At 38.3% G+C, this 9,027-nt stretch overlaps 2 protein-coding genes across 5 annotated transcripts in view; one reads left to right on the plus strand and one right to left on the minus strand.

The window, feature by feature from the left end:
• LOC107698691 (SUZ12 polycomb repressive complex 2 subunit) overlaps positions 1–5,450 on the minus strand; it is a 28,761-nt gene extending 23,311 nt beyond the window's left edge. The window contains exons 1-7 of the mRNA XM_016499778.1: positions 4,855–5,450; positions 4,451–4,497; positions 4,282–4,346; positions 4,119–4,187; positions 3,406–3,455; positions 3,214–3,299; positions 2,816–3,047 (exon numbers count right to left, since the gene is read on the minus strand). Coding sequence (XP_016355264.1) covers positions 2,816–3,047; positions 3,214–3,299; positions 3,406–3,455; positions 4,119–4,187; positions 4,282–4,346; positions 4,451–4,497; positions 4,855–4,999 — 694 coding nt within the window. The 5' untranslated portion in view covers positions 5,000–5,450. The remainder of the gene's footprint in view (positions 1–2,815; positions 3,048–3,213; positions 3,300–3,405; positions 3,456–4,118; positions 4,188–4,281; positions 4,347–4,450; positions 4,498–4,854) is intronic.
• A 232-nt stretch (positions 5,451–5,682) lies between these two features.
• Positions 5,683–9,027, plus strand: part of utp6 (UTP6 small subunit processome component) — a 7,295-nt gene continuing 3,950 nt past the window's right edge. The window contains exons 1-11 of one of the 4 annotated variants that reach the window (XM_016499782.1): positions 5,683–5,998; positions 6,077–6,170; positions 6,263–6,347; positions 6,536–6,577; positions 6,689–6,781; positions 6,877–6,924; positions 7,044–7,107; positions 7,261–7,379; positions 7,497–7,574; positions 7,665–7,746; positions 7,831–7,912. In XM_016499782.1, the coding sequence (XP_016355268.1) occupies positions 6,079–6,170; positions 6,263–6,347; positions 6,536–6,577; positions 6,689–6,781; positions 6,877–6,924; positions 7,044–7,107; positions 7,261–7,379; positions 7,497–7,574; positions 7,665–7,746; positions 7,831–7,912 (785 nt within the window). In that variant the 5' untranslated portion in view covers positions 5,683–5,998; positions 6,077–6,078. Of the gene's footprint in view, positions 6,171–6,262; positions 6,348–6,535; positions 6,578–6,688; positions 6,782–6,876; positions 6,925–7,043; positions 7,108–7,260; positions 7,380–7,496; positions 7,575–7,664; positions 7,747–7,830; positions 7,913–9,027 lie in introns of all 4 variants that reach the window. The other 3 variants (XM_016499780.1, XM_016499783.1, XM_016499779.1) reach the window with 3 other exon arrangements.

Raw genomic sequence — 9,027 nt, forward strand, 5'->3', positions numbered from 1 at the left:
TAAATCACATTAAAAGCTTAATTTGTAATTATGAGTGAATGATGATGCATTTATATACCGTCACCATCACTCACAGCCGCTCGCACGTGTTTTGTGAGTGAGCCGCACGCAGTCCAAAATTAAACGACTTAATCGACCATCGATAGCTTTAATCGATTGCATCTCTTATCAACAATTAATCAATCATCAATTAATCGTTGACATCCCTAATGTGAAAACGAAGAAAAACTCTGCGATACGGTATACTTGTCAAACAGACATGAGAAATATATTTAGCTATATAAACCTTGAAGTGCCCGCTTTTAAAGTCCCTGTAAAGTCAATTCTGAGAATTGTTTCTGAATGCATTATAAATGTTACAAATGTATTGCTGAAACACATTACAAAGACTGTGAACTATGTAGTACTGAATAGACCGTTAAACAGTTTTTCACCAATTCTGTGTTCAGGATTTTTTGGGCGGGGCTAAAAGGGGGGTTCGATGACGCACTGGAGCCCCCGAGCCATGGCCCCTCCCCTAACACTATAACTAGAGCACATTCGCATCAGTTCACCAGCTAAATCACGAGTTGTCAGTACCGTTAGTAACACACAGCCTACGTGGAGTTAGACCGTTAAACAGTTTTTCACCGATTCTGTGTTCAGGGTGAACAAAAAGGGGGTTCGATGACGCATTGGAGCCCCCGAGCCATGGCCCCTCCCCTAACACTATAACTAGAGCACATTCGCATCAGTTCACCAGCTAAATCACGAGTTGTCAGTACCGTTAGTAACACACAGCCTACACAGTTTGCTAGCTAGCTATGCCTTTGTCACTGAAATGCGTATTTCCTGGTTGCGATAACATACAAAACAGCTCGGTGTCCTTATTTAAATTTCCTAATAATGATTATATCAAAAAGAGTTGGATTAATTTTGTGAAGAGCCACCTTGATGGAGAGCTGAGGATCACCACCAAAACCCGCCTCTGCAGTGATAATTTTACACCGGATAAATTTATAAACTTTCATCGGAGACAACTGGGATTCACTGATAATCCAGTTATTGGTAAATGGGGCCGAACCTACTATTTCCCGCCTCGGCCTTTATCCTCCGGTCCGGACACGCCCACAGCGTTTGAGAGCAGAGGATACCGCCCATTTTTTCAAGATTTTGATCACTTATTTTATTTACTTGGCGGATTTTTTCATCATTCAAATTTGGCTGAGTGGTTAATAATACATTTTTCTGTGGTGTGACAAACTCAGAACTAGGGTTGCACGATATATCGAAATATTGCAAATGTAAATATCGCGATATGCATATCGCAACGGCGTGCCATATATCTCTATCCTTTTAATAATAGGCTACTTAAATCAAAACGTTGCAAAAGGTCAAAGTTTCAGTTCGACGCATATAGCAGAGAATTGCTTGACGTTAAAAGGAGTTATTAAGTGCAATAAGTTGCAGAAAACAACTCTTTGTCGTCTCGTCTTGCTGTCTTGACAGACTCACACCTGAAGCGCACGCACAAGCCGCATCTCGCACAGCGTATCTTCCGTTCTGCCGCACACGTTCAAACGGACGCGTTTCAGACGGTGCGCGAACACCGAGTTGATTCGTCTTTCGCATCTCCTCCTCATGTTTGAACAGACACATACACACAGCCTATAAATACGTGCCGCTGAATGTCACTAATGTTAATCAAACAACAAAACAGCTATAAGATTAATCTAAATTTAATTAATACAGTGAACACAATGCAGTGTTATTTTACACTTAATTATTAAATTTCTGTACCTGAATACTACTGTTTATTTTATTTATGCTTGTAAATTGTGTATTTGTTATTTTTTCCCCTTTTTCTTTCTTTTTTTTTTTTACTGACTTCACTTGCCTTTAATCATGTTTGAACTTTCTCAGACTATAGTTTTTGCTGTGGTATATGAAGAAGTAGTGTGTGGTTTTTTACTGACTTCACTTGCCTTTAATCATGTTTGAACTTTCTCAGACTATAGTTTTTGCTGTGGTATATGAAGAAGTACTTAAAGTGTATGGAAAGCAAAGTCACAATGATATAAAATTAGTGTTATTCATTTTTTTGTCATTCACATTGATGTTAAAATGACATTTTCTGATTTGTGACATTACTTTTTATGTACTGCTAAAACACTGCTGCTCACTTTCAGAAGTTGTAGTGATTCTTTCTTTTCCAAGAAATAATGTGAAACAAATTGGTTACATAATTTTCATTTTTAAATATTTTAAAATATAATTTAAATAGATTTTTCACACTTTAAGCAATATCGTATCGCATTTTTTTTCAATATCGCACAGCCCTACTCAGAACACATATTTAATATTGCCTTTACAGGGACTTTAAGTGTTTACGCTTTGCTTATTTGACATTAATGCATCATATAAGTCACTTTGGAATATAAATCATAACACGTTTCAGAAGATAAAAACGGGAATTGCAGTCCGGAAAATACGGTATAGCAAATTATTTTGCGGACCCCCTGGCTTTGCGTCACGGACCCCAGTTTGAAAACCCCTGGACTAAAGAACAGTTTTGTGCTCATAATGTAAGTCAGTAGGGTCCAAAGAACACTGGACCCCATTGACTTTCATTGTATGGACCAAAAGAAAATCGTACAGGTTTGGAAAAGCATGACAATGAGTAAATAATGACACCATTTTCATTTCTGGGTGAACTCTCTTTAGCCTAACACACTAAAGCCATGAAACAAATGAGGATGGAGTCTGCAGAGTCTTTATACAGCATTCAACACTTGTCAACAGGTGTCACACACTGTGTACATACGCTACCACTCACCAATATTCTCATCTGCCTCATAGTTGATGAAGCCGTTGGGGTCTCTTTTCCCTGTGTGAGACACTCTGAAGAGAAGAGAATAGGATTTGACCATGTGACTGTTACTGGGCTCAAACTCATTGCTGGACACCAGCAGGGAAGGGAAGGCACCAGACTTGGTTTGGCTGAGATCCGGGTTCAAAGGCACCTGCTTTTTCCCCGTAGGCACTTGCTTTATAGGGCAGCTGACATCCTAAAGGAGCATCATAACAAAAAGAATGAGTAGCATACTTTAATTGTTTTATCCACTTGTAAGTTTTAAGGGACAGCTCACCCAAAAATAAACATTTACTTACCGACATGTCGCTCTAAACCAAAAATATCACATTTATATAAAATAAAATGAAAGAGGAGCTCACCTTACGCTTTTTATGACAGACTTTGACAAGTAGCACCTCAAGTGAAACTGAGTTTTTATCATTTTCTGAGTTTTGACATGGCTTATCTGGTTAAAGAACAAAATTATATCAGAACCCTAAAATAATGGTTAGATATTAATATGATAATTCAGACGGATTGGTGCTGTACACTACAGGCAAATTTAGACTCACCATTTTTGTGAAAAAATCCAGTGAATGTCAGTTGCAGATGTGAAGTCAAACTGAAATCACAAATGAAACACTAAAAATCACCATTTGGAACCAAATTATCCCATCACATTTTCGTATAACACAACTGGAAACCACTCAGTTACTCACTTTAAAACAATCAATCTGAAAACAGTGGGCCAAAACCATCTCTATCTAGCAATTTAATAGACTACACAACCTTTGGCCAGATTTTTGCCCCACTTTGCTGACTAGAAGAGTTGCCAAAAATCAGAACCACACCGCAAATTTTGGGCAATTGGAGTTGACAGATTGCACAGGAAGTTGCATAATATATGATGGGCACAGACTTATTTAGCTTTAGACTATGATTCGATTCAAGTCGGAGGATATCAAACGTTGATATTTTGAGACTATTTTATGAAAAATATTGTTTTAATTTGTCATGTGTCTCCTAGCAACGAGGCACATATTTCTTTATCAGTTTGTTGTGTCGGGAACAACTTGAAAGTCTGGTAGTGTATGATCCTCAGTAGTTTAGTGTATAATGCCCAGTTTTTCCTCTGTAACCATTTACAAAGTCGGCAAGTGTATGCTGCCTATTGCTTGAAAATCTATTCAGATATTAAAAGTTGTGTAGTGTATTCCAACCTTTAGGCTCATAGCTGTGTAAGAACACAGCATGCAAAACATCTGTAGAAGACCAGTAGGCCTACCTCTCAGACTCAGGCTCTTCTTTCATTCTCTCCACATTGGACAGCAAATCATCCACTTTAAATGTTTTCCTAAAGAAAAACGCCAGTTTATTTAATAAGCACATTGTAAGCAAAGCAAAGCAGATTTTCAGATTACAATTATTAGAACATAGAGAAGACCTACCTTTTGGCATTTGTTCGTGAGTTTCTATGAGACATAAAAGTGAGGGTCCTATGAAGTAATATCGGCTGTGAAAAAGCAAGAAAAAACGCTAAAACCAAGTACAACCAGACCAGACGTTAACATAAATTCGGTGTTAAGCCTTTTGATTAATTTATAAAGGTATACTTACAGTTATTAGGTTCCTTGTTCGTAGGAATCTGTATATTTGAGTAGGCTCTGAATACAAAATTCATTAGTATTAACAAAAACATACTATTTTAAAGCTTCGAAGTGAAAGCAACTTCTATCTGTCGCTTTTAAACCCTTCATATACAATAAACTAGAGGGTTTTAAGTAACTTTCTGCAAAATTTGTTATTACTTAGAGATAGTAATAAAAAACAGCATCATATTAAAAACAGCTACAAGACATTACAAAGCTAAATCCAAGGACTCCTCCACATATCTAACGGCAGTAAGAGCAGACCAGAGAACATTGTCATGATAAAGAGTTGTGACAGATGTGTGTTAATATACTCTCCCAAAGGCAAGATCTATTTTACTTGGTGTTCCTAAATGAGACAGATAGACTCACTTTCAAAGGCCTGCAGGAAGAGCTCATGGTCGGCCTGCAGCTGCTCCATCTTGGGCTTCTTTATGGAGCTCACGCCAGAGGATGGGTATTCAGCACCATTGGCTTTACAGTTCATCACCTGAGCCGAGTATTTCTGAGGAGCCATTATAAACTAACAACTAACCGAAACTTCACACCAAAACAACACCAGGCAAAATGAATATTTGCACATTAATGACAGACAGCTGCCCTCGCTCCTTTAACCAGCTCTCTACCATCACCTAAACATCAGATATCGGTGGTCACCAGTCTCTGTGACTAGTACATGTTTTAATATGACTCATATTAATAAAACATATGAGTTGTAAATATGTTATAGATGTACGTCCTCAGTCTGGTCACTGATCCTCAACAGAGGAAAATTAGCACGTTAGTTTGCAGTCCTTCACAGCGACGAAAACACAGCTAAACGGCACCTGGTTATCCATCCATACAGGCAGCCGTTCACGTACCGGATTAGATAAACATTATGGTTTATTAAATATGTTATTTGCGACCGAAATTGCGTTTATTTTGGATAGGAAAACCCAACCAAGTGATGGATATCGATACTAGCCCGAGCCAAGGAGGAAAGTGCCGTGAGAACCCGCCCATGACAATGTGGCAGCCAATCGGAGTCGCGTCTGGTGACATCGAGGTTTTCTATTGGCCTGACTCGCCTTGATAGACGCGAGATTAAGATTGGTAGAGGAGACAAATTGCCGCCAAGAATGTTTTGATTCTGGGAGAGAACGCGGGGAAGAACAGCACATAACGCTAGCTCTGTTTGCTTATCTATTGCAAATGATCATTTCAAATAAAAAAAAGTAATGAATGTATGTACCGAAATAATATTTCTGTTCTACATTTCAATCGAATGATAGAGTGAAAACTGTTGAAAACCGTTGGCCCTCGCCACTCCACAAAGCTTCGCAATTCAGGAAAACATTAACATTAACGTTCTAAATTATGATGTTCTCCTAAAATGAAGAGCTTTAAACAACAATAAATACCGAGGAACCATCAATCGAATGCAGAATTCCCATCGGAGTTTTTTTTTCTGACGAGCAACCGGATGTAGACCACATGACAACTTCCCGTCCCCACGTGTGTATGTGAATGTGAGGCAAGACAGGTTTCGCCTTTCCACTAAAACTCTGAAAATCTTACACATTTATCTGAAGATTTACTTCACACTCCTTAGAAATGGCTGACATTGTGCAACAACGATTAGAGGACAGAATACCAGCTCTCGAACAGTTGGAAAGAGTCGGTTTGTTCACCAATAAAGAAGTCAAGTGAGTATCAGTGCACGCACGAACACAACAGATAAAAACAAGTGGTTCTACTCTGAAACAAACAGATTCCTCAAGCAAGGCTTTTGTTTCAGGTCTATGTTGAAAAGATCTACTGCTCTTGAATACAAGCTGCACCGAACAGTTCAGAGTAAAGACGATGTTATTACATACATACAGGTCTGTATTGACAAAAGGCTGTTTAATATATTTTGTTTTGCACAAACATCATTCATACATAATTTGGTTATCTGGAACATGATAGGTTGGGCTTTGCATTTGCACATGACCTTTCTAACCATCTACAAGGTCCAAATAGCTTAATATGAGACATGTAATTGGGTGTTTTTGTTTCTGTTCTTCATCAGTATGAAATAAACGTCCTAGAGCTTATCAAGAAGAGGAGAGCAGTGAGTAGAGCTTTGGTTTATTTATTTGTAAAATATAGTTTTGGTCATGGGTAATTCTGGCATTGTGTACTAGTGAATATATGCACCCCAACTGTACTGTTATGTTTACAGAGAATTGGTTACCATTTTAAACGAGAGGAAATTGAGTATCCCATCATTCATCGCATAAACCATGTTTTCAGAAGGGCTACAACAAAATGGCAGGTTGGTCAATATGAAAAAAAACAATAACCTTACTTTAGATGTTGTAATTTGATGTTCAGTTTTTAACTTGCTTCAAATCAATGCTTTTTCTGTAGGAAGATGTGCAGCTCTGGCTTTCACAGGTTGCCTTTAATAAGAAATGGGTATGTGATTTTGTTATTAAACATTAATTAAAAACAAGCAAATCTGTGGTAAAGTGCCTGTGCTGTTTTATTATGGGTATGTCAATTATTTAATTCTGTTCTTGTCATCTTTTTATCAGGGCACAAAGACTCAGCTCAGCAAGGTTTTGTCATCTATGTTAGCTATCCATCCTGACAAACCAGGTAAGCTTTTATTTCAAAAAGAAAATAATTTGTTTTAGTTGCTTTGCCTAAAAGATTGATTGTTCTATATAGTATTCATATTCATTTACTTTAGAGGTGTAAGAAATTTCAAAGCAGATGGCCAGAAATATAATAATATCATAATACTTGCAGCTTTGTGGATAATGGCTGCTAAGTGTGAGATGGAGGACAGAAACTCTTCAGAGAGCGCCCGACATCTCTTCCTCCGTGCCTTGCGCTTTCATCCTGAGAATAAGAAAGTCTATCAGGAGGTGAGGAGACACTGGCATCTCTTTTAATTGGCCTGAAACAACCAATAAAACATTTAATTATAAAAGGTCCATACTGATGTTCATATAATAAAACTGTTAATTTGTGTGTGCGCGTAGTATTTCCGGATGGAGCTCATGCATGCTGAGAAACTGAGGAAACAGCAGCAGGAGTTGGAACAAGCTAAAATAGATGTGGTAGGGTTATAGGTGTATATCTGAGCCCTTTCTTGGGTAAATAAAATGCTAATTAAAAAGCAAGTAACAAAAGATGTTTTCTCGATTTAGGGGGAATATAATTTTTCTCCGGAAATCTTGAGTGGAAAACTTGCTGAGGTGGTGTACAGAGATGCTGCACAAAAAATTAAAGGTCAGCTAAATTTCCACAGAACCGTTTTAACTCAACAGGTTGTATTAGCTGAGTGTTGTACATTTATCCGTCTTGTCTTATCAGGGGCTGAATTCATCTTGTCGCTGCTACAGATTGCTGCCATCTTTGACTTCACAAAGGAGCTACAGGACACCATCCTGCAAGAGTACAGAGTCTTTTCTCCTTTTGCCTACCATTCTGAGATCAGACGATTTACGCAGACAAGTTTCTGCTTTCTTTTTTTATGTTTAGTTGGTCACCTTAAAGGGATAGTTCAGCCAAAAATGAAAATTCTGTCATTTATTATTCACCCTCATGTCGTTCCAAACCCGTAAGACCTTTGTTCATCTTCAGAACACAAATTAAGATATTTTTGATGAAATCCGAGAGCTTTCTGACCCTGCATAGACAGCAACGGAACTACACACGTTCAAGGCCCAGAAAGGTAGTAAGGACATCGTTAAAATAGTCAATGTGACATCAGTGGTTCAACAGTAATTTTATGAAGCTACGAGAATACTTTTTGTGTGCAAAGAAAACAAAAATAACAATTCTTCTTTTCCGTGTCAGCATCTGCCGCCATTCACGAGAGTACCACAACACGTGTGTGGTGCTGCTGACATAAAACACGTATGCGCTGCGCGAGAGTTGTGGTACTCTCGTGAATGGGGGTGAGTAATTAAAGGGTTAGTTCACCCAAAAATGAAAATTAGCCCATAAATTACTCACCCTCAAGTCATCCTATGTGTATATGACTTTCTTTTTTCAGACGAATCCAGTCAGAGTTATATTAAAAATTGTCTTTGATCTTTCAAGCTGTTTCATGGCACTCAGCGGGTGTTGCATGCATCAGTCCAAAAGCACTTAATTAAAATGTGCCCATCCATAAAAAAAAAGTCTCACACATGGCTCCGGGGGGGTGAACAAAGGCCTTCTGTAGCGAATCGATGTGTTTTTGTAAGAAAAATATCCATATTCAAAACATAATAATCACTTTAATTAGGGCTGCACAATAAATCGCATGCGATATTTAATGTGCATTTAATGCGCATCTTATCAGTAAAGCCGGTTCTGTAATCAGCGGTAAATCTCCATCACCTGCGTGCTTTCACATTGAGCAGCATTAACTACACAGAGCCGTTGTTCACCGACGAGCTGTGCAAAAAATCGTGCGAATATTAATGTGGTTTTGCGCAGCTCATCAGTGAACAACGGCTCTGTGTAGTTAATGCTGCTCAATGTGAAAGCACGCAGGTGATGGAGATTTACCGCTGATTACAG

Source organism: Sinocyclocheilus anshuiensis, unplaced genomic scaffold, assembly GCF_001515605.1.
Source record: "Sinocyclocheilus anshuiensis isolate Anshui unplaced genomic scaffold, SAMN03320099.WGS_v1.1 scaffold314, whole genome shotgun sequence".
Classification (NCBI taxonomy): Eukaryota; Metazoa; Chordata; class Actinopteri; order Cypriniformes; family Cyprinidae; genus Sinocyclocheilus; species Sinocyclocheilus anshuiensis.